We start from the raw sequence: 23,248 nt of genomic DNA, 5'->3' as shown, positions 1-23,248 counted from the left end.
TTCAACCTAGAGGTGATCATCGGTCGGGCCGGGCCGGGGTCAAAAATTTTGCCCATTGGTTGGGCCGGGCCGAATTTTTGTGTCCAAAGCCCGCTATTTCGGGCCTAAATTAGCGGGCTTTTGCGGGCCAAAATAGGCCGGGCCAAAAAAATAGACTAAAAGGTCGTTTGCTTGCCCAAAGCCAAAAAAATATACGGATGGACCTTGCCAAAATGATCACTCTAAAACAAGCCGGGCCGGGCTCGCGGACCGAGCCAAAATGATGACCTCTAATTCAGCCGTCGGCCAAACCTCCTAGAAAACTCGCGGGTTTTACATAATGCAACCCACAATTTCTTTCCTTTACGACTTTTCAAAACTTTGTTAACATAGAATAAAAAAGGTCAAAAAAAAAAAAAACACCTAAAATCCACTCCATTTTTCCTCCACCAAGTTGAGTACATTTTCAACTCATCAACTGAAAACACACAAAATCCTCTTCTCCTTCATCGTCGTCATCATCATCATCATCAATCACCTCCAAAATCCCTAGAATTCAACTTTCTCTCTCCTCAATCCACGCCATCTATGGCTTCATTTTCTCTCTCCTCCTAAAAATTCCGTCGAAAAACCCTAATTTTTCCACTGGTGAAATTCAATTTCACGCCGAATTTCTCTATCTTCCTAAAAGGCTAAAACCACCATGTCTACCACCGATGTCGACAATTCAGCTCCTCTTCTCGTTCCTCTGTCGTCACCTACCGGAGAACGATCTTTCCGGTCACGTAGTCGGCGAATTTCCGGTCGAGCAGGGTTACGTGGCGCCGCGAGGTTTCTCCGCAGTGCGAACAGCCGGCGAGTAATATCGGAACAGTCGGTAATGGTGAGAGAATCTGCTGCGCAACAAATCGAAGAGCGTCAAAGTGATTGGGCTTACTCTACTCCTATTGTTGTTCTTGACCTTCTTTGGAACACAATCTTTGTTTTTGTCGCAATCGTTATGATGATTGTAAGCGGTGATGAGAAAACGCAGGTTCCTTTGAGGTTGTGGCTTGTTGGATATGGATTTCAGTGTATCTTGCATATGGTTTGTGTTTGTGTGGAGTTTAAGAGGAGGAGAGAGATTATGAGGCCTAGCTTAGGGTCGTCTAGTGCGTGGAGTGTTGGTATTGGACCGAGTTCGGGTTCTAATTTGAATCTGAATTCTAATTCTGGCTCTAATCGGTCGAGTTATGTGAATTCGAGGTCGAATTCGAGTTCTTCAGCGAGCTTAGAAGATGAACCCTTGGAGTTTGTTGCTGAGCGTCACCAGGATGAGGATAACACTAGGTACAATTAATTTAGAAATGTTTTTATGTTTATAATCTTCATGTCTATATAATTACTCTTAAAGAATAAGATGGTAGAAAAATGAGAAGATGTGATTTGGAATGGTGGAACTCGAGATTCGTGTGCGTTATTTCCATGTACTAGTCTTTAGGTTTTTAGGTTATGTGCAACGAAGGAAATATGCCAAATTAGTACATACATGCGTTCGTATGATGAGAACCATACCCATGATAAACATGAAGGATTAGATTATGAACACATAGACAGATACCAATGAACATGTCCTAATAGAGATGTACATTTGTGTGTATTTGGCTAGGTATCCATGTACATGTGTTCATTCGGCTTGTTATCCATGTACATTTGGCTTGTTATTAATGTATATTTGCGCACCATTTCTCTATGTACTAGCATGGGCACCATCTAGGCTTTGAGGATATAACATATGTTAGGACAATTTTTCGAAAAACTGTGCTAATGTGAATTCTTTCCTCATTTTGCTGTAAGGTTGTGTCAACTAAGCATATGAAGAGCCCCTTTATATCTAAGGAGGGTCATTGTTGGAAGTTTGATTTAAAACCATTGCCATTCTAGGATCAGTACTGGCTTTTACTAGACATTTCAAATTAGTATACTGCATACGTGAGTTGTGACTATTATTTCCTGACACAACTTTCTTGTAAGGTTATGGGCATGATAGAGCTCACTGAAATTTTGTAGCAAGTGCATATTTTTGTTTGTTTGACATTACATTAGTAGCTTAGTCTGGTGCAGTTTGAATATTTGTGGAAACCTTTAATTGGAGGATATGGAACGGAAGGGTGGATGTTGTGAGATTTCTAAGGAGAAGAATGTAGATATGAAAAAAATTTGAGTGGGACTCCATGTTTTTTTAAAAGTATATGAACTTCTTAAAGATTTATGTGAGGTGCCATCTTAAACCTTGGGATTATGTTATTAAGCAAAGTTGCACAATTTTTTGAGGAAGTAGGATTTGTTGGTAAATGTTAATTATTGGAATTAAGAAGTTTACAGCTTGTGCTCAGTCTGCTCACTGCCTTTGCTGTCTACAGAGTATGCAAACATTTTTTTGGCTTAAGCAAGTGCATTTGTGCTACTAGAACAAATTTTGATAATTCTACTCCTTATACTCCATGCAAGTCGCTATTGAGTATAGTCATTTCACCCTCGATGCCTGAACTTAAATGGTGTTTGGTCATATATTTACAGTATTTGTCAGCTGCTGTGAGCTCAAAATCGGAAGTCTTTAGATGTAAATTTAAAGCCGGTTTACTTGTCAGGTAATCAGTTCTGGTTTTTTCCTGGACATCGAGTCTATCTAATTTTGTGGCCTGCGGGTTTTTGCTCGAGTTGAGATTCTATGCCAAATATCATCTGGGAGTTATTTTAGGTATGTTATCAATTAAAATTCTTGGGGGTGAATCTATACATAGATTCAAAGTTAAGCAACCTAAAAAACGAAAAAAATGAAAAAACCTCTGATGTTCCCCTGCCATTCTCTCCTCTTATTGTCTTATCCTCACACCATACCTAGCGACCCTCCATCTATCATCTCCAGATTACTTTACATTCTAGACATCATACAAGTCCCGTGATTTTGAATAAGAGCCCAATGGTGGATCAAACAGTGTCAGCAAAATCAGCTTCTCCCATTTGACCAGTGCATTTTTACTGTTTTTTGTCATTCTCCTCTTGCTATTGTTTTCTTCCTTTGGGGTGATCAAGCTGTGAAATCTACACTTGTCATGGCCATAATCTGTCCCTCTATTCTTAGATCTAACACATGTAAGCCATAAGTATGGTCTCAGAGCTCATGATGACAGTTTCAAGCAGAGCAGCTAGAATAGTTATTTTGATGGTGAGGCAAACATCAGCTGGTTCACTGATGAAGGGCAGCATGGCAGGCATGATGATTTAGAACTGGTAGATGTAACCTTTTCGTGGGGGTGTTGGTGATTATGAAGCTTGAGCGGGGAACTGCTGAGTGGCTCATGTGACATACTGTCATCTGGTTTGGGCTTTTGACAGCAGCATGTCTGTGTCAGTAGGGCGATGTGCACTCGTCTAATTGGTGATTTGGTGGTTTGGCTATCCCTATATTGCATTGTAGGCTTGTAGATTTACCAATTCCATTTTCTTTATGGAGTTGGCCGTTGGGGGGTAGAGAGGAGGAATCTTTGGTGTTTCTCCTAATTAGTTGAATTTTGATTTCGTGTAGAAGGATGGGTTGGGGGGGGGGGATATCAATCAAGGGAGAAGTTGACAAAGTATTTCACTGAAATAACAGGAGAACACACTGAATCCATTGCTCAGTGAATAGAAGGAAGCCCAACCAAATGCCTCAATGAAGTACAGGAGCAAGTTCTAGACATGGATCATATGACTTGTTATTTGATCATCTATTGTGAATGCCTTGTTTACTGGTTGGATGGTTATTTTGTGTATATTGAATGGAAGTTTAAGATGAGAGTATGTAAAGCTATGCTCTGTTTGTTAGGACCAATTTGGTGGACAACACATTGATAAAGGGAGATTGAATAGTATAGGAATTTATATGTACTTCGTATTTTTTAGTTGCACCATTTCACTGTTGGTCACTATTAATCAAGCAACTTTGACTATATTCTCTCACCATTATATAAGAGAAAACATAGTCAAGTGGTCTTGTTAGATTTATCTTAATGAGAGGATTTCAAATACCAATTTTTTATAATTTTTACTTATACGCAATTAGAGATATGAATGTTCAAAGAAGTGTGTTGGATTACGTGAATAAGCAAATGGTGCAACTAAAAAAATATATAGGAATTAGATGACATGTAGCCATTTAGGTACTGATTTCAGGTGCAAAAGTACAAGCTTTTCATTGTTTATATATGTTGCAATGCCATATACTTCTACATTCACATGCTATTGGTAAGTCAAAAACTTTTATTCACGAGTACATCTATAAGTTAAGGAGGCTAATTTAAAGTAGTTCCGTTTCACAGTTCTGGAGCTCCCTCCTCAATCCCCATAATGAAGAGAATGGAAATAATGGATCAACCCTTGTTCCCTTTTATGTATACCTGTTCTAATATTCCATTTCCCCTTCCTTTTTCCGAGCATTTTTGTATCTGTGTTATTATCATACTGGCTTTTGTCTTTTCCCTGAGTACAGATGGTGACTGGCTACACTGTATTTAGTAGTTCTTTATATATGCACTCATTACACTCATTATTGGATATTGTTCAAAATTTATGCTTTCTCGTGAATATTATTTTCTCAGTGAAAAGGGTTCTATATTCACATCCTTTGAAACATAAATGGGAATCAACTCTACCAGTTACTCACTTTTACATTTCTGCGACACTTTGTCAGATGTGAGGCCGAGTGAACGCAAACATCATATTTTTTCTGACCTCTTTTAATTTGAGTATAGGCAACACGTCTTCATTAGTATCTTTATTTGGTGAACTGGCTGTACTAGTGTATGGTACATTCCGTCACTGTAATTTGCCGATTATCTTGTTAAACTAGACTGCAAGAATTATGTGACCTATCTCGGTTCGTTTTTAGAATACCACCAGGGGAAGGTTTTGAGATGATTGGTAACACTGTACTATATTTGATTTGGTTGAGTTTATAGATTTTTGAACTAGTGTCTATTGTTTTTGCATTTACACAATTTGCTTTGGCAGCGTTGCAAAACATCTGGAGTCGGCGAACACAATGTTCTCATTCATTTGGTGGATCATTGGATTCTATTGGGTATCGTCTGGTGGGCCAACTTTGGCAGATGATGCGCCAAAGCTTTACTGGTAATTTTTTTGTGGTGTTACCCTGATTGTCTTACTATCAACAACCTTTCCATTTTTTCAGTTTTACTCATACAGCATTGTTTTCACAGGCTCACTATATCATTTCTGGCATTTGATGTGTTCTTTGTTGTTATCTGCGTTGTGGTGGCTTGCATTATCGGTATAGCTGTATGCTGTTGTCTTCCATGTATCATTGCAATCCTATATGCTGTAGCAGATCAAGTAGGTTACTTCTACATTCTCATATCTATCAATCCTTAGCATGTGTCAGCGTAGTTTTCTCACATCATTGTATGTATCCTACTTATAGGAAGGAGCTACTAGAGAGGATATTGATCGGCTGCCAAAGTACAAGTTCAGGAGCCTAGGTCAAACTGATAAAAAAAGCGGTGATATCCAAGAATCATTTGGTGGAATTATGACTCAGTGCGGCACTGACCCACCTATTGAGCATACTCTTTCCGCGGAAGATGCGGTGAGTTTGCTAAGAACTTGCAAGAACTTTGATATTGCAGTAGATATAAAGCTACAAAATCGTTGATTGTTTTTCTGGGGGTGGTATACATATATAGGGTTGGGCTTCAATTAGAACAATCCTTATATGAGAACGTGATTACACTCTAGTAATCCTTTCTAATTAATGTGTTATCCATTTTGAATAAAATGTAACCATTTTCTTTCCTTGTTGGGCCAATCTTCCAAAAGAATTGCTTTTTCAGGAAAAAGAACTTACCATGCAATATTTTGAGAAAGGATTACATTTTCATTTAAATGGATTGATGTTCCATTGTTCTCACGTTCTCATATAAAGAGCATTCTCATTGGATGAGAAGGATGTTTTATTTTGTATATTTTTTGAACTAAATGTGCATATTTTTTGTACTAATTATGCGGCTTTTTATAACTGAATGTGCATCTTATTTTTCTAGAGCATATATTCACAATTCCAAAGTTGTAATATGCAAATTTAGTACAAAAAATAAAAAATATGCACGTAAATCCTCCTCATTGGGTCTCGACTATATAAGTAATGTTCTGTCAGAAATACGTTGTAATACTCTCTCACTGGGGGGAACTGATTTCTGCAGATCATAAATGTTTCTTATTGAATTAAAATGTTTTTCACGGACGGAAACTTGCTTTTGCTGATTCCGTATTGCTATCTCTTATGCATGTTATTAATTTTCTCTTCGAAACTGCTTTTTATTGAATAAAATTGATTTTCTTGAAAGTTACCTTTTTTAAGGCCTTAATGTCGGGTCATTGAGACCCTTGGATAATTATATGAAAGGGAGGGAGTCTTTGTATGGCTGGAACCCTTGGCCAAGCTCTTGTGAAAAGGGAGATAACTTCTTTGCTCCTCTTGTGTCTCAGTTAGATGTTTGAGGAGTCTCTGGCATATAAATTGTATATATTGATGCATTTGTCCATGGACTAAAGTTGTGTGAATTCCTATTCTTTATTTATCCCTTAGGAGTGTGTGATATGCCTTTCATCGTATGAGGATGGGAGTGATCTACGGGAACTTCCGTGTCAGCACAATTTCCACTGTGCTTGCATAGACAAATGGCTACACCTCAACGCTACCTGCCCCCTTTGCAAATACAACATACTCAAGGGTAGCCAAAGCTGTGAAGAAGTATAGATAGGTCACTTTCTCGTGGCTCCAGATCAAATAGCGTCTGTAATTCCTTGTTTCACTCTTTCTTTGTGTGCTTCGTACATATTCATATTGGAATTCTGTACTCGACAACAAATTCTCTTGCTCAAGCTGCTCCACTGCAAAATGCGTTCTGTCGTGCGTGTAAAATTTCTTGTTTTGCTTCTGAGAGATGTACATGGTTTTGTAAGTTCTTATCTCTGTGTAGATGGAAGCTGTTTCGCTTGTTATATCATCAGAAATTCTAACTGGGTTGAATCAACATTTAACATTTCATCCCCATATCTATCCCTCATTCATATACAAAGCATCCTTGTAAAAAAGCTTGTGTGTGCAGAGTTTGGAGCTCTTTGTAAAGTAGACTTTCAGATAACTTGTGAAACGTGTTCAGTCAATGTCAGCAATAGCCAAGAAGTTAGGAACTTTCAACTTCCTATCCAGCTTGTATAGTTGTACTCCTCGTCATGCTTGACATTGACATGGATTCTATCTTGTTGGAAATTATTGTGGGTCAAAGGTCTACATATACTAAGCCGCCATTTCTTATTTAATACATGCACCATTTTCGACTCTGGAACGTTACATAATACATGCACCATTTTCGACTCTGGAACGTTACATAATACATGATCCATTTTTTATTTAGTTAAGTTTCATAATACGGTAGTACTAATAAATAATCTCTCTCTCCTTTTAACTATTTAGTCAAATGGATAAGAAAAGTAATTACAACGTTTTCTATGCTTATCTTTTGTTCTATTGTAAAAAAAAAAAATTAGTGCATGTATTAAGAAAACGAATGTAATATAACATTGGCTCAAAGGTCCTTCCATTTGTTTTCCCAAGTACCCGAAACACATTGGCCTATTGAGTTTCATTACAAATTAAGAAATCAAAACTTTCCTTTTTCTCGATAATTCGGACAACCATGGTACAAATATTGTGGAAAGAAAAGAGAACAATTTGCCTAACTGGTTAGGCAACTAACAAACGATGAAATACTTTAGAAGTCCATAAAAGGAGCAAATTGTAGGCATTCCTGAGATTAGTGCACTATCAAAATTTGCGTCCTATTAGGTTACCTAATAGTTGGTTTCTTAGCGAGACTCTTATGGAAACGGGAAATTATATATTATCGATTAGAATATATGCTATATTTAATTGTTTACATATGGACTATGGAGTACTATATTTTTATAAGTACTTACTAACTTTAGAAGTATGATTTAAAAGTTAAATATATATTATTTTCGTCGAGTAAATATAATTTTCTATATGTTGGATCAACATCAAGTCAGTCATTTTGTCTATTTCTTTTTCTCTTTAATATTCGTGCTAGTCTCTAATTTAATTGAACTGTGAAAAATATCAAAGGGAGGGGAGTAGTATATAGCAATTGCAATTGATTACCATTACAATTTATCAGCACTCTAAATTAAACATTCTGGTACTGAAGGAACATCATGAAAATATGTATATTTATCAGTAAACAAGGTTTTTATTGGTATGTATCCGTCAAATGTAAGAAATTTCACTGGAAAAATGCACTAGTAAATTTGTTGAAGTAGTTATTTATTTCACAGAGTCCAATAACTTATACTTCCCCAATTTCTATATACTCGTAAGTTGCAATGGTTTATTCACAAATTCTATTTAATTTATTTTTGGTGATTTTAATTAAGGAGAAACATATTTATTTGGAATCTTATTAGATTTGTTTCAATGTATATTTTTCGAATATATACATTTTATAATTTTTAATATAATTAAAGATATTAGTGGTTGAAATTATGTATTGACAAGAAAACGGGAAGTATGATTCAATAAGATTCATATACAAAAACATAAGGGTGTGAAAGAATCCATATATATATAATCAATTTGGTTCCAATAAAGATAGATTTTCTATTGCGTGCCCTTGGCCTTCGCCATAACACAATAACAATGATATAAAGAATGATTACTGTTGTACTAATAATATTAATGTACTTTTATAGTAATTTTTTGATTTTTTTGTGAACAACCAAGGTATACACAACACCGTCGATAGCAGTGACTAATCCCCTCACCCCGGGTGCTCCACTTAAGGGTAAAAGGCTGACCAAAAATCTCTTTCCATTCTCAAAGGTTGAAGATTGAACCCCCGAACAATTGGTTAAGAGAAAAAGTGAGTAACCACTATGCCAAGACCACTCGATTATAATTTGTTTGATTTGCTGCACATCATGCATGACATGAATTGTACCACGCTGCAGGAACACCAACAACAGCAGCACTAGATTTCCTTCTGCCACCACCTAACAACGACGATGTTCCAACCCATGGTTTTGGCCCATAATAATTCCCTCTATTATTAAATCCTTGTATATCAACTTCTTCTCTGTAATTATAACTTTCATCACTATGACAATCTAATTTACTTTTTACAATCACACTAAAATTAATTATCCCATTTGGTGCACCATTTTGATCTCTTAATCTATAACTTAAGCAATGTAAGTAGTTTAAAGGCATGTTTTTACCAATAAAATCTGAAGTTGGAACTTTAGCTATACCAATAAACTTCTCACTTGATCTCTTCTTGTAATAAACCTCCAAATGAACAAAATTCGCATTTTTGGAAGTGGTCATTAACAGCTTCTCATTCCATGTAGGTTTGCCATTGTTAGCCTCATCAGATAATTTGGTTTGTAATTTGTTCATACAAACTTGATTATCTGTAGAAATCGAAACAAAAACATTCTTTTTAATGGGTTTATGATTTCCTATGATTAATTCTTCTGCTGATTTAAGGGTGATTTCTAAAGAATATGAAGAGGAAATAGTAGGATTCATTTGATAAGAACAAATTGGTTAAGAAATGCAACTTTGTGATGATGTTTGGAAAATATGTCATATGTGCATAGGTATATATATACTGGAGAGTGGAAAGTAGATAGAAAGAATAGAGAAGGAGGGATGTTGTTTCTCATTTAAAATGAAGACAATTGCACATTTTTCCTTTCCAAAGCAAATATACTATATTTGGGGTGAGTAATATACAACTCCTTTCGTCACATAATATAGTGCTTGTTTTTTCATGTCAAACTTTAAAATCTTTGACTACATATTTTCATTTGTATATATAAAAAAACGTATTCATGCGGGATTTTGTTAGATTCTTCTCAATGTGTAAATTTATAAATCAACTTTTAATATTTTTTTATTAATAAATTATTGAAAATATTATTAATAAAAAATTGAAGATATTAAACGTCAAGTGTTTATATAAAAAACTGTATAAAAAAGAAACAAGCACTATATTATGAAACGCGTATGAAGTATTAAAATCTTATTTTTATGTTTCATATTAGTGGGGCCCTAGCCTAAAAGAAGGTGTAATGAAGGGAGGAAGAAAGTGTAACGTAACCTCAAATTTGGAAATTTGGAAATTTGGAAATTCATTATGGTGGGCTTAATGGAAATTTTGGACCATCTGGGTTGACTAGTTTAATATCCATACTAGTCACGCTAAAATCAATTTTTTGATTAGGTAATTTTAGTTGAGGAAGGTAGATTAGAGTAGTCGTTAGTTCGTTACTCGTCTACGCTCTTGGTTGTTGAGCAAAAATTTCTTGGAGGGGAAACTTCTAGTAAAACGAGAATGAGTGTCAAAACTCAAAAACATGCTTTAGGAAAAACTTGTTTGGCTTGACTATGAAATTTACAATAAATATGATTATATGAATTGTACATGTTAGTCCGTGTAATGGAAATTTACCACCAATAAATATGAATTGTACATGACTACATGTTAATCCGTGTAATGGAAATTTACCAACAGGTGGATGTGGTGGAAAGTATACAAGGTAAACTTTTTTTATTTTATAGTTGAGGCGAATGTAACGAAATTTTTTACAGTTATTCTTCTGTTTCAAATTATAAGACATTTTAGTCAGAAAAATTTGTTTCAAAATATAAGGTATTTTACATTACCAATGTAAAATTAACTGCAAGTTTATACATCAAGATAAGATTATAGGTTATTTTCTATTATCAATACAATATTTAATGTAAATTTTTATTTTCATTTTTAGCTTCTTATATGTAGCCCTAAGGGCTATGTATATCATTTTCCATTTTTATTACATATGCAAATCTAACTCAATTCTTAATATGCGTAAAAAAGTGGCTTACATGACTTATAATTTAAAATGGAAGGAGTACGTTTTTTTTTTTACTAAAGACAATCTATAAGTTATATTGTATTTATTACAAAAGCATGTTGAGTCAGATTAGTTTGTTATGCTAATTAGTTGAGCTACCATTATATATAGCTCATAATAAGCCTTGTCATAATAAACTTTTCATTCTGCAAGATTGTATTCCAATCTGATTTCGTTTCTCTCTCAATAAACACATTTCCTTGATGATTACTTTCTTTTTTTAAATGTAAGATGTGAAAAATAAACAATATGCAAATTGTGTAACTATTTATGAATGTATGAAGTATTTTGTAATTTTAATATGAGTTATTTGCAATTCATAATTGTCATAAAAAAGTTAAATGACTTGATCTAAGAATTGTAGTGAGTAGAGTACTATAGATTTTCTTTTTTATCATAATAAGCTAATTGATATTAGACCTAAACTTAACCGAATTACGAACCAAGACATATCATAACTGGTAATCTGCTAATGACCTTTTTTATTCTACAGTGGAATAAGATCAATTGGCTTTGGTAGGAACTTAGAAGTAGTTCTTCAAGTTTATAAGGAGATTATATTCTCTGATTTTCTTCAGCATGAAACCTTTTACATATACGTTTACAACAAAGAAAGGAATCAACAAATGTTCTTTAAACATTAATTCTACAATATTAGTTGAAGTGGCTAATATTTATAATAAAAAACTAATGAATCGTGATCACAATAAGTTCTTAATGATTACATTAGAAAAAAAATCAATTGTATCATATAAAAATTACTATACCATACAAAAAAGTTATTATACAAAAGGTGATTATATCATACAAAACTAGCTGCCAAAAAAAAAACCATACAAAACTGACTATATTAAATGAAAACTGACTATATCATATAGTTTATGCGTTTTTGGTGCACAATAAATTATTATGAGGCCGATCCACTGAAGACGTTTTGTTTATATAATATGCATTTTCTAGAAATTTTCTTACATTAGACGGGTCTAATACTATGACAAATTGACAATATGTAACTCATTGTAATTTGAAACTTTCAAAAATACGTATTTGAAACTTCTACCAAAGTTTAAAAGGTAAACCTTTGTGTTCTTGCTGTAGGGAAAAACATTCCGTATTCTATTGGTCAAGATTACCACCTTTTGCACGGTATGCGGAAACATTTGGATTTTGGGGTGTACTGTTCCAAAGAGTTGATTGAATAACCAGGGCGTCGAGGCAGGGCAAGTAAAGACTAAAGACTTTGTAAATTTTCATGTAGCGCTAATGTTTTCCGAAAACTAATTTAATTTGATCTGAGTTGAAAGAGACATTGAGAGTTGAGACATAACGTTATTTAATTCTTCCCTAATGTACTGAGAAATGTTGGATAAAATCATTTGGAGCAAAACTAATTTTTGGATTCGAGCAATACCAATATACCATGAAGTATTTGGCGTGTTAATTATAAAAAAAAAAAAAGGTATTTGGCGTGTTACGAATTTACGATTTAGTAACTTAGGACTACAAAGGGTGCGTTCTCTTCACCTTAATAAATTAAGTTTCATGTCCAATAAGTTCTGTTCATATCACTATTAGCTGATTATGTTATTATGAGAATTTTAATTAAAGTACCGCAATGATTATATCGTATTATGCTTGTATTATTGACTGTTAGTTCATTAAATGTTTGTATAATTGTCACCAAAATGTATAGTATTATATTTGTATTATTGTCTATTGTTTTATTATTCATATTACTATATATTAACAAGACTATTAGATATATTAATGGTGAAAGTTGTGTATAGGCAAGTATATAAATAACTTTTTTTGTTAAATTGATCATCATAATTCATGAGATATAATTAATAATTATTATTTTTTAAAAGGGAAAATTTTAATAATTATTATTTTATAATAAATTTTGAGGGGTACTATTTACGGTAGGGATAATATTTATGTTATAACTCGTCAATATTTTTGTCTAATAAGGTCAAATAAGTTCCAATTAAGTCCAATAAGGTCTAATAAGCTTTAATCAGGTCCAATAAGGTCTAATAAGTTTCAATAAGGTCTAATAAGTTTCAATCATGTCAATAAGTTTCAATCAGGTTCAATAAGTTTCAATAAGGTTCAACCAGGTTCAATAAGTTGGATCAGGTCTAATATGTTCAGTTCAGGCCCAATAAATTCAATTCAGGTCAAATAAGTTCAGTTCAGATAAGCTTAGGGTCATTCCTATGAATAGAATGCACCCTAAGTATTACTCCCTCTGTCCCATAATATAGTGCTTGCATTCCTCTTTGGGTGTCCCAAAATGTTGTGCCTATCTATTTTTTATCAATTTATTTGGACTAAATTATCCTTCATTTCTACATAAAACTTTCCAAAATACCCCTACTTTCTTTTAAAATATGTGCCGCTATTTATTGTTTTACACCATTCCAAGGAATATTTATTGCTCTTTCATTTTATTTTAAACGAAATTAAAAAGAAGAAAAAAACTAGTTCCAAGACAAAAATACCCAATAAACATTTACTTAATTTTTTTTTTTGTGAAATCCTGAAACTCCTTCCATTTTCCTTAATTCTTGTGAAAAATGAGAAGTGAGCATTATATTATGGGACGGGGGGAGTAAGACTTTAAGAGTTTGTTTGGTTAACCTTCAAATACACGGGAAATAGAACTTTCTAGGAAGTTCTATTTCCTACAAAATAGAGGAAATAACTTATATAGGCCCCCCTAGGTAAGTGGAAATTCTCATGGGAAATAGAATTTCCCATGTTCAACCAAACAAAAAAATGTATTTCCTAGGAAATGAAATTTCATGGGCAATGCAAATTCAAGGGAAGCTATACTTCCCTTGAATTCAACCAAACGACCTCTAAGAGCAAGACCAATGGGCTTTTGTTGGTCTAGCAAAAAGTAAAGCTAGCTTTACTTGGTTTTATTATTGCCTATTGGAGTAATTGGCTCTTGGAGTTGAGATTAACTAGACTTTGGATAGCATGCATAGCAACGAATGGCGTGATGTCATAAGTTCACTCATGGTACACCCGGGTGTACCATGAGCATGGTACACCCAAGGGTATTTTTGTAATAAATTAGAACGTTAGGTGTTCATTTCACACCAAATTTGCTCATATGGGCATTTTGCTCATTTGCTCATTTTACTCATTTTGTAATAAAAGTGTTTGATCATTTTCTTAAATGAGTAGAAATGTTTGCTCATTTGTTTATTTTGCTCATTTGCTCATTTGGAGAAAATAGTCTTGGGTGAACCATGAGCATGGTACACCCAGGTGTGCTATAAATATTCTCTGATCATGTGTATCGATATTGCTTTATTGTTGTTGTTTTTTTAATTTGTACAAGATTTTTGTTTTGTTTTGAAGTAAATAAAAAAAATCAACTTATATATATTTTTTAAAAGAAATTACAATTACAACTATAATTTTGTTTTTATCTATAAATTGAGGCCAAAAATGAAAATTATTGCAACTAAAAAGAGGAGCTAAATACTTCCTTCGTCCCTAAATAGAACGTTTATTTTTCCAATTAAGTTTGTCTCAAATAGATTTTTCATTTCCTTATTTGGTATGTATCCATAAATTAAAGTATTATTTTGCTTTCAATCTTTATAATATCTCACATTTTCCATATGGTCTACGTTCTCTCTCAAACCATTCATAGAAAATGTACCAATTTCTATATTAATTATGATTTAATAATACAACTAAGATAATACATATGATTTCTTTTTAATACTTGTGCTCAAAAGAAATGTCTATTTAGGAACAAAGGGGTATAAATTTACAGTCAAATTTGGTAAATTTTCATTGCATATCAAACGGCGGCGTCTCACGTTATCCTTACAATCTCCATACCACTCTCAAGTCTCAACTCTCCAGTGAAGTATGTCCTCTTCATTCTAATTGACGTCGATGACAGAAAAACAAGAATTCTAAACATTGATCCACCAACAAACCCTCTGTAAAAATGGCGGCTGCTTCTTCATCTTCCTCACTCTCTCTCCTCTCAAATTCTCTCTCCAAACTCCATAACCGCCAATTCATAGCTCTTCCTACAACACTTCGGCCATATTCAACCAGGTCCAAATGCAGGGCTACCGGAGGTCAGCAAAGCGGATTCTTCACAAAATTGGGACGCCTAATTAAAGAGAAAGCGAAAAGTGATGTCGAGAAGATATTTTCTGGATTCTCGAAAACTCGCGATAATCTTGCCGTCATTGATGAACTTCTCTTGTACTGGAATCTTGCTGATACTGATCGCGTGCTCGACGAACTTGAAGAGGTTTTTTTAAACTTTCTCTCTCTTGTTTTTTGAATGATTAATTTTGCGGTTTTATTGAGGTGAAATTTGGAGGTTTTGTTGTGGTTTTTAGGCTTTGCTTGTGTCTGATTTTGGACCGAAAATCACTATGAAGATTGTGGATTCTTTGCGAGAAGATATTTTGGCTGGTAAGCTTAAATCTGGACCTGAAATTAAGGTATGATTTTATTTTTATTTGTTAATATGATATTGTTGCAAACTTGCAAATTGCAATTGCTACTGCATTTCCTAATCAAATGAGAATTTTCTTTAGTAATCGTATAGTATTAAGGAGTAATTAGTATGTGATTTTTGTTTTTTTGCCAAACTGTCTGAGAATTTGTTGATTTTGGATATGAATGATGAGTACTGCTACATAAATGTGAATTATGATTACAGATGGCTGTGGCTGATTAGCATGGAAATGTCTGGTAGATTAGTTTTCTAGAAAGTTGAAAATTGTAAGATGAGACGAAAAACTATCAATCAATGAATGTAATGTGATATGTGAAGTGAATACTTAATAGTGAAAGATATGGTAAATGAAAGAACGTCAGCTACATGATGAACCAAACAGCACCGTCATGACCTTAATTAGTTTATGTCTGGATGCAGAGAGTAGTTTTGCATTTCACTTGAATGCTCGGCCTCCGTACTTTCTTTAAGTAGTCTCTTGCTGGTTGTTAGTGCTTATCAACACTTCAGATTTGGATTAGAAGTCATAACCTTACAGACTGCATCCACTTGATTAAGTGCATGTGCATGTATGGAAAGAGTTTGATGGTTGCTTTATGAGTTATTGTAGAAATGGCTTCAATTGTGTTTTTATTTGCTATGGTGACAACTGATACTGAAATGCAGTTGTTTTTTTTTTATTTAAAAAATCTCTGTAGGATTCCCTGAAGAAGTGCGTTCTCGAGTTTCTAACAAAGAAAGGAAGTAAGACACAACTTCAGCTGGGATTCAGGTCGGTCAAAACAGTTCAACTTATTTTTGCCCCTTCTATATTCTTTCAATTGTTCAAAGTGAGTTTTAATCCAACATAGAGTTGGCTGTTGTTCTATATTCTTGTAGGAAACCCGCTGTAGTCATGATTGTTGGTGTTAATGGAGGTGGAAAAACAACTTCTCTTGGTAAGTTATATAAATTTGTCTCTCCTGAATATTTGTCTAGAAATTCTATTTACTTATTACATGCAGGGACATATATACTTTTGTATTTGATGATGGTAAAAAAAGGTATAAATACTTGTTCTGGAGGAAGAAAAGATGCTTGAGACCATGGAATGTCCTTGAAATGTGATCATGGCTCTTTTTGTATTTATTGACAACCATAGCTACTATCTTACATCCTGACTTTTTTGCAGGCAAGCTGGCAAATAGATTGACGAAAGAAGGATCCAAGGTTTGAAGTCCTTTCCTTAAGCTTTTCTTTAGTTCTTAAAAGCTAATTTGTTTCATTTGTCTATATTTCTTTTGGGTCAATGAGCTGTATATTGTATGAGCCATCTTTTCTCTTTTAAAAAGGACCTGCAGCTTATGGAATCCGTTGTATTATTTTTACAGAACAGAACATGACAGGAAACGGTTACTAACTTACTATTGTAAAAGGAACAATAACTATCTATATTCTATATGGAAGGATCCTATCATATTTAAATGTGCATGGCCTCATGTTATATTTTGTTTCAGATACTATTGGCAGCAGGTGATACATTTCGAGCTGCTGCGAGTGATCAGCTTGAGATATGGGCTGAGCGAACAGGCTGTGAAATTGTTGTGGCACAGAAAGAGAAGGAAAAAGCTTCGTCAGGTAGGGATTAATAAAAATGTTAAAGCATAAAAATGGGAGTTCCTGTCTGGGCCTATGTGCTGCTGACAGATGACAGTACAAATTGGCCTTAAGGACGTGCTTTCTGAATAGTTCTTTCGCAGGCCGTCAAAAGAGGGAAGCAAGAAGGATTTGATATTGTCCTATGTGACACATCTGGCCGTAAGCATTCAGTATCTCTGCAAACTTCTGTTTTTCATCCACCCTGTTATTTACTGGCTCAATTATAGGCGCCTTTTGTGTCCTCAGGTCTTCATACTAACTACAGCCTCATGGAGGAGTTGGTAGCTTGTAAAAAAGCTGTGAGTAAAGTTGTTTCTGGTGCTCCAAATGTAAGAAGCTGCTAACTTTCCATATTCTATTAGAGTTACTATCTAATTGATTGGTTCATTGTTGGATACCAAATGTGATAATTGGAATTCTGTTGCTACTGTGCAGGAGATTCTGCTTGTTTTGGATGGAACAACTGGTTTAAATATGCTTCCTCAGGCCAGGGAGTTCAACGATGTAGATGCTTATCCCTAACCTTTCTTCAATCTTTATACTACAAGCTCCTTAATGATCTATCTCTGCTGATGACGAATCTCTGCCTTCAGTGAGGACTTAAAATGCCACTATCTGATTACTTAGGTCTCTTCGCTGGCAGGTTGTTGGAGTTACTGGACTAATCTTGACAAAACTTGATGGTTCTGCAAGGGGTGGTTGTGTGGTAAAACTCAGTCCAAATGTTTCTCATATCTGACTAGTTAATCCTTTTGCTTATTAACTGGACTGTTAATATGGTATGCAGGTCAGTGTGGTTGATGAGCTTGGCATTCCAGTAAAATTTGTGGGTGTTGGTGAGGGCGTGGAAGACCTTCAACCTTTTGATGCCGAAGCCTTCGTTGAGGCCATATTCTCATGATTTGTAATTGGTAAGAGCTGTTTTGACGACCCTATTTCTGGTTAAAGTACCCATGTGTTTGAAGCAATTAAAACACGATCACCAGTCCAATTATCCTAAATGTATTTTCCTCTCTTACTTGGATAAAAGTTGTGAGTTTCAGAGAAACAACTTACTTAAAACCTAATATAGTTAAGTACTTCCTCCATTTCATAATGGTTGCACTATTTATTTTTTGGTGAGCCAAACTTGAGTTAACATGATAGTTGCCATCAATATCTGTACATAATATTATTATCATGTTGGATTTGTCTCAATGTGTACTTTCTAAGCACCCACTCTCTATAGCTTTTACTTGTACATTTTAAAGATATTAATGGTCAAAATTTTGCGTTGGAGAGTGTAAAGCCGTAAAGAACAAATGTCGTAACTTTTGTGAAAATAAAATATTAACAGTACCTTTGCATATATCAGGACCTTTCCAAATCCTAAGCAGGATTTCATCAGGTGGTTTGCTATCTGTTCGAGGACCACCCCCTCCCCCTTCTAAAATTGGAAATAATTCCTAAAGAATGTTTTTTTTTGAAAGAATTCCTAAAGAATGGGAATGTTTTGTTGAATGTGTATTGTTTGGTTTTTTAAACAAATGATAAGATAATTTTATTAATGCCCGCTCTCATGATACAACCTACCCTAAGTCACCCATCCCCAACAAGTTTGATCCCATAATCTAAGCTGGGAGATGAGGTAGCTCTAAACTGAGCTGCACCTCAACTTTTTGTTGAATGTGTACTTTGAAAGTGTCGTATTGACTTGGTACATCTGTTATATTTCTACTTTGTTTTCCTCAGGTTTTGTACGTAATGTTACGAGGTTCTAGCCATTGAACAAGATTGTAATACAAATGTTGCTAGCTAGATTCGAAGTGAAGGAGCTGAAGAGGAAGGGATAATATGCACGTATTGATCACTGTTCTAGAATTGAGTTAGTCTGATTGAACCGCACCAATGAAAGTCCTAAATCAGAGGACCTTGGTGTACTCTTCGGCTGCATCATCATAACAAGAAATATGTCAGCTAGTCCGTCTTCCTAATTTCTATTACAGGCAAAATCTTCACTTTCCTGATGTATATGGTTAGGACAAAAGTGTACAAGATGCATGTCATCTAATCAATACGTGCTGCGTCGTAATAGGGATAATATGTAGAGGAATTCCAACTTGAATTGCATCAACATAACATATAATTTTGCAATATTCATCTATGGAGAGTATTTTGGCAAGTTTGGAGCTTAAAAGTTACAAGGTCTCCTCTCTATATATATATATTTTATACTTCAATAAATTAGTGGAACTCCAAAGAAGAAATGGATTATCTAATCATAATTTTGCTGCAGGCAAGTGAAAAAAAGTAACTTGAGCTGTGTAGAGCAGCTTCTTAGTCTCTTGTAGCCTGATTTCAATTGATACTACTGTTAAGTTTCTCCCACTCCTCAGTACTGTTCCATGAGCAATCAACTTGGTCTGCATTACAATAAATATTTTCAACTTAGATGATTTCTTCATAACTGCCATATAATTTTCCAATTTTCATTTGAAATTTGCTTTGAGTAGTATATTTATGACTTACATTTATTGGAGCAGCAGAAAGGTAGGAGATGCTCATCTCACCGAGAAACAGCGGCTTCACCTCTGCTACTATGGTTCGTGCAGACGCTGTGGCTAGTCTTTTGGCGATAGCTGCCACTGCTCCTCCATGCAGTCCCCCGTAGGCATTCTAAACAAAAAACTAAACGTAATTATGAAAATTTAGTTAATTAGTTACTCTGGTTCCTATTTTATCTTGTTCCTGCTGTTCCTATTGAGATGTTTAGAATGTTTTTCTTAAAGAAATTATTACCTTATTAGGATAATAAAAATTAAGAAAGAAAGAAGTACCAAAAAGTAAGAGAGGAACTCCAAAAGTAAAAAAAGATTTTGATTTCTTCCTATATTTCGTATAAGAAGAATAAATAGATACAGACGTAATATAATATAAACTGTTATTCATATGAATATAAATCAAACGACTCTGTCCTATGAATCTTTAATGCATCAAAAACAATTTTTTCCTTTCTTTGGACATGGACCAAAATCACTAACAAGTGTAGTAACAAAACTTCCAAGTCTAACCCGAACATGAATTTTATCCTTGTAAAACTTATCCTGTAGTTTTGCTTGACAACTTAATTCACCTATTCAACATTTTCACTTATTTCTGAGAAAAAGAACTGCCCATTTGCTCAATTTGCAAATCTCCCTCTTTCGCTTTTTTTTTGTCCCCGTGACCCGTCTCGAACCCACATTCAATAATTAATTACTTTAAATATGAATTTAAAAAAAAAACTATAATTTTGAAAATATATTTTGGTCACAAGTGATACTCCCTCCGTCCCAAAATATAGTTCTCATTTTTCCATTTTGAGTGTCCTAAAATATAAATCTCGTTTCTATATTTAGTTCCACATTTTTTTCGTAATATGTCTAGAAAAACGGTGTCCGTATCATTTATTTGTTTCTTGAATTTTATTTTTTGATTTGTTTATTCAATCCAAGTGTTTCAATAATGCTCTTTCACCAATTATTCTCCATTTTCTATCCTAAAATCATCTTTTTCCATACAATATTTATTTAAATAAACAAAAAATCTTTATTATCCCTCTTAGTTTCTACTTACCCTAATTCCTGTGACAAAATAGAATCGTGAACTATATTTTGGGACGGAGAGAGAAATATATTTTCATATACTTCATTGCAACAAAATATATGTTAAACTTTGAAAATTGCACTATTCACCTCCTACGTTTGACCATGCCTTTTTTAGCTTTAGATAAAATCAATTGTTACTATATAATGTGTTGTTAAATTTGTCTCCATGCATACTTTTATAATATTAACTTTTTATAATTTTTACTAATACAAAATAAAAATTATTAATGGTAAAAAAAAAAAGTACTGCATCAGTAATTGTGAAAGTCAAAATATAACATTTTTTGTTTTAGAGAAAGTATAAATCTTTCGGTTTTTCATATTTAAACTATTTTGTAAAAAAAAAAATTAGTCTAAATATTGAAGATCAACCAGTATTAGGAAGGAAAATATAAGCATAAAAATTATTGACTTAACAATGCAATAAAGGAGTATTGTTGGTAAGATATAAAATATTAGTTTATTGCAATTAAAACGAAACGGATAAAGTACAAGTATGAGAGTAAAAATTTCCTAGACATGCAAAATTATCTTCAAAATGGGAAATAGCCAATAGATTGTCTTTTTAAATCACAGTTCTTTTGGTTTCAATTCAAATACCTTAAGAAAAAGTTCCTCAAAACCTTTTGAATTTCCCCTATCATGCAAATATAATCGTTGTATTAATTGATCTAAAAGATTAAAAGAAGTATTATCTTCTCCAAGAACAACTAAATCATTGGTACAATAAATTAAAACTTGATGAGTATATAATAAATATGAAAAGTAAAGTCGAGCAAAGCTTACGGCAACAGAAGGTTTGACGGAGAATGAACAAGTGACATGACCTCTAGAAATGTGATCAACCTTTAAAAGACTGCTTATGAGTTCTGACAAAAAGTCAACTGAATCGGAGATATCAGGTGGTTTGATAGATCTGCCAAGGTCTTCCAAGAATTGCAGTGTTGATTTTGTGTACTTCTCTTGTTCATCTTTATGTTCATGTTTTCTGGACATTGCTACAAAGTACACACAACTCACCAATTAGTCAAATGACCAATGTTATCATCACAGACAAAGATGACACATTGGGGGATTGGATTTATTTTATTCATTTCTTTCCTGGTATCTTAATGGCCGAGATGTGGCCCGAACATCGAGTTTGGAGTAGTTGATATGATAACGCCTAACGGCATGAGCAATGGGTTGGTTGGTCTTTTAGTTTTTGTCATTCTCACGATCTCCTTTTCTTCTTTTTACCCGTCACATCCCTGTAAACTCTCATCAACTCATCACTTTTAGTATAACTCACCATATTCTCTCTCCCAATGTTTATTTTTATACTTCTTCCGTTTTTTTATACATGCTACATAGAAAAAGTGGGTTTTTTTAAAAAAAAGTAGAGGATCACCACTTTTTGAATAAAAAAATATTTGTTAAGGAAAAAATATTTTAAAGGAGAAGGTGGAAAACCACCAACTTTTCAATCGTATTTTAAGATCTTTATGATGAAAAGGAATCGATTTATGGTATGTAGCATCTATTATGACATTTCCATTTAAGAAAAATATAATAACTATAAAAAAAAGAGAAAGTATGAGATAGATGATTTGTTCATATTTTATTAGTGACATATTAACCTATTATTTAAACTAATAAAAGCTAATTAACTTACATTAAATTATGTTAAAAGCTAATTAGCTTACATTATTTTGGGAATTTTGTGGGTGATTTGGATTATTTTGGGAGTTTGATTAGCTTGGCAGTCCTGTGAAATTTGCTTATACTTAATAGTTCAGTGTATCTTGACAATCCTGTGAAATTAGTTTGATTAGCTTGGCATTCCTATGAAATTTTGTGGGTGATTTGGATAATTTTGGGAGTTTAATTAGCTTACGTCAGTGTAATTTGATATAGCTTGGCATTCCTGTGAAGTTTGAGGGCGTTGGTAAGCCCCCTTCAACCGTTTGACGCGAAGCCTTTGTAAAGCCCTTATGGTCAGAGTTATGTGTAGGAGACCGTGTAAAGACAAATGTTGCAACTAGAGGATGTATATAGCACTACTCACTATTTTGCTTATATTAGGACCTCCCCAAACTCAACAATAGCAGGGTTTTATCGGGTGGCTCACATTGATCTGATATTGATCATGAACAGTAATCCCCCTTCCCCCTCTAGAAGTGGAAATACTTTTTAGAGAATGTTCTGTTCAATACTTGGAAATTGCTGCACTAACATGGTACATCTAACTGTCAAAAAAACATGGTACATCTGTTAGGTTTCTTACTTCGTTTTGTGCAGGTTCTGCACGTAATTTAATAGGGTTCTAGCCATTGAACAAGATTACAATACAAATATTGCTTGCTCTAGTTTCAAAGTGACAGAGCTGAAGAGGATGGGATACATCACCGTCGTATAACTGAGTTGATCGAGTTGAAGCATTGCCAATGACAGCCGAGAACCGGAGCAAAGTATCCTTCATGCATCATTCAAAGAGATATTC

At 34.0% G+C, this 23,248-nt stretch overlaps 4 protein-coding genes across 4 annotated transcripts; 2 read left to right on the top strand and 2 right to left on the bottom strand.

The window, feature by feature from the left end:
- Nucleotides 1–314: 314 nt before the first annotated feature.
- On the top strand, nt 315–7,357 carry LOC104888460 (E3 ubiquitin-protein ligase At1g12760). The gene is made up of 5 exons (XM_010673453.4): nt 315–1,308; nt 5,011–5,130; nt 5,220–5,352; nt 5,441–5,605; nt 6,605–7,357. The coding sequence occupies exons 1-5, from the start codon at nt 683–685 to the stop codon at nt 6,773–6,775; spliced, it is 1,215 nt and encodes a 404-aa protein (XP_010671755.1). The 5' UTR covers nt 315–682; the 3' UTR covers nt 6,776–7,357.
- A 1,284-nt stretch (nt 7,358–8,641) lies between these two features.
- Nucleotides 8,642–9,776, bottom strand: LOC104888471 (BON1-associated protein 1). Its single transcript, XM_010673463.4, has one exon. The coding sequence runs from the start codon at nt 9,623–9,625 to the stop codon at nt 9,014–9,016; it is 612 nt and encodes a 203-aa protein (XP_010671765.1). The 5' UTR covers nt 9,626–9,776; the 3' UTR covers nt 8,642–9,013.
- Nucleotides 9,777–14,821: 5,045 nt separating this feature from the next.
- On the top strand, nt 14,822–19,273 carry LOC104888487 (cell division protein FtsY homolog, chloroplastic). The gene is made up of 12 exons (XM_010673489.4): nt 14,822–15,289; nt 15,381–15,485; nt 16,201–16,274; nt 16,382–16,440; nt 16,674–16,711; nt 16,999–17,119; nt 17,231–17,299; nt 17,387–17,469; nt 17,576–17,644; nt 17,784–17,846; nt 17,928–18,051; nt 18,872–19,273. Exons 1-11 carry the CDS (start codon nt 14,975–14,977, stop codon nt 18,039–18,041), a joined length of 1,110 nt encoding a protein of 369 aa, XP_010671791.1. The 5' UTR covers nt 14,822–14,974; the 3' UTR covers nt 18,042–18,051; nt 18,872–19,273.
- Nucleotides 19,225–23,227, bottom strand: LOC104888481 (uncharacterized). The gene is made up of 3 exons (XM_010673476.4): nt 21,553–23,227; nt 19,649–19,795; nt 19,225–19,542 (listed from the first exon to the last, which is right to left on the bottom strand). The coding sequence occupies exons 1-3, from the start codon at nt 21,760–21,762 to the stop codon at nt 19,399–19,401; spliced, it is 501 nt and encodes a 166-aa protein (XP_010671778.1). The 5' UTR covers nt 21,763–23,227; the 3' UTR covers nt 19,225–19,398.
- Nucleotides 23,228–23,248: the final 21 nt, after the last annotated feature.

The sequence above is a fragment of the Beta vulgaris genome, chromosome 1 (genome assembly GCF_026745355.1).
Source record: "Beta vulgaris subsp. vulgaris cultivar EL10 chromosome 1, EL10.2, whole genome shotgun sequence".
Lineage (NCBI taxonomy): Eukaryota > Viridiplantae > Streptophyta > Magnoliopsida > Caryophyllales > Amaranthaceae > Beta > Beta vulgaris.
This window is presented reverse-complemented; position numbering and strand designations above follow the sequence as displayed.

Bases quoted from the DNA above. Each gene is read 5' to 3' on its own strand.
- LOC104888460 (XM_010673453.4), top strand. From the start codon at position 683: ATGTCTACCACCGATGTCGACAATTCAGCTCCTCTTCTCGTTCCTCTG. The intron at 5,131-5,219 runs GTAATTTTTTTG...TTGTTTTCACAG, and splicing joins GATGCGCCAAAGCTTTACTG to GCTCACTATATCATTTCTGG. The intron at 5,606-6,604 runs GTGAGTTTGCTA...TTTATCCCTTAG, and splicing joins CTCTTTCCGCGGAAGATGCG to GAGTGTGTGATATGCCTTTC.
- LOC104888471 (XM_010673463.4), bottom strand. From the start codon at position 9,625: ATGAATCCTACTATTTCCTCTTCATATTCTTTAGAAATCACCCTTAAA.
- LOC104888487 (XM_010673489.4), top strand. From the start codon at position 14,975: ATGGCGGCTGCTTCTTCATCTTCCTCACTCTCTCTCCTCTCAAATTCT. The intron at 15,486-16,200 runs GTATGATTTTAT...AAATCTCTGTAG, and splicing joins AATCTGGACCTGAAATTAAG to GATTCCCTGAAGAAGTGCGT. The intron at 17,300-17,386 runs GTAAGCATTCAG...TTGTGTCCTCAG, and splicing joins CCTATGTGACACATCTGGCC to GTCTTCATACTAACTACAGC.
- LOC104888481 (XM_010673476.4), bottom strand. From the start codon at position 21,762: ATGTCCAGAAAACATGAACATAAAGATGAACAAGAGAAGTACACAAAA. The intron at 19,796-21,552 runs GTAAGCTTTGCT...TTTTTTGTTTAG, and splicing joins CCGTCAAACCTTCTGTTGCC to AATGCCTACGGGGGACTGCA. The intron at 19,543-19,648 runs GTAAGTCATAAA...ATTGTAATGCAG, and splicing joins TTTCTGCTGCTCCAATAAAT to ACCAAGTTGATTGCTCATGG.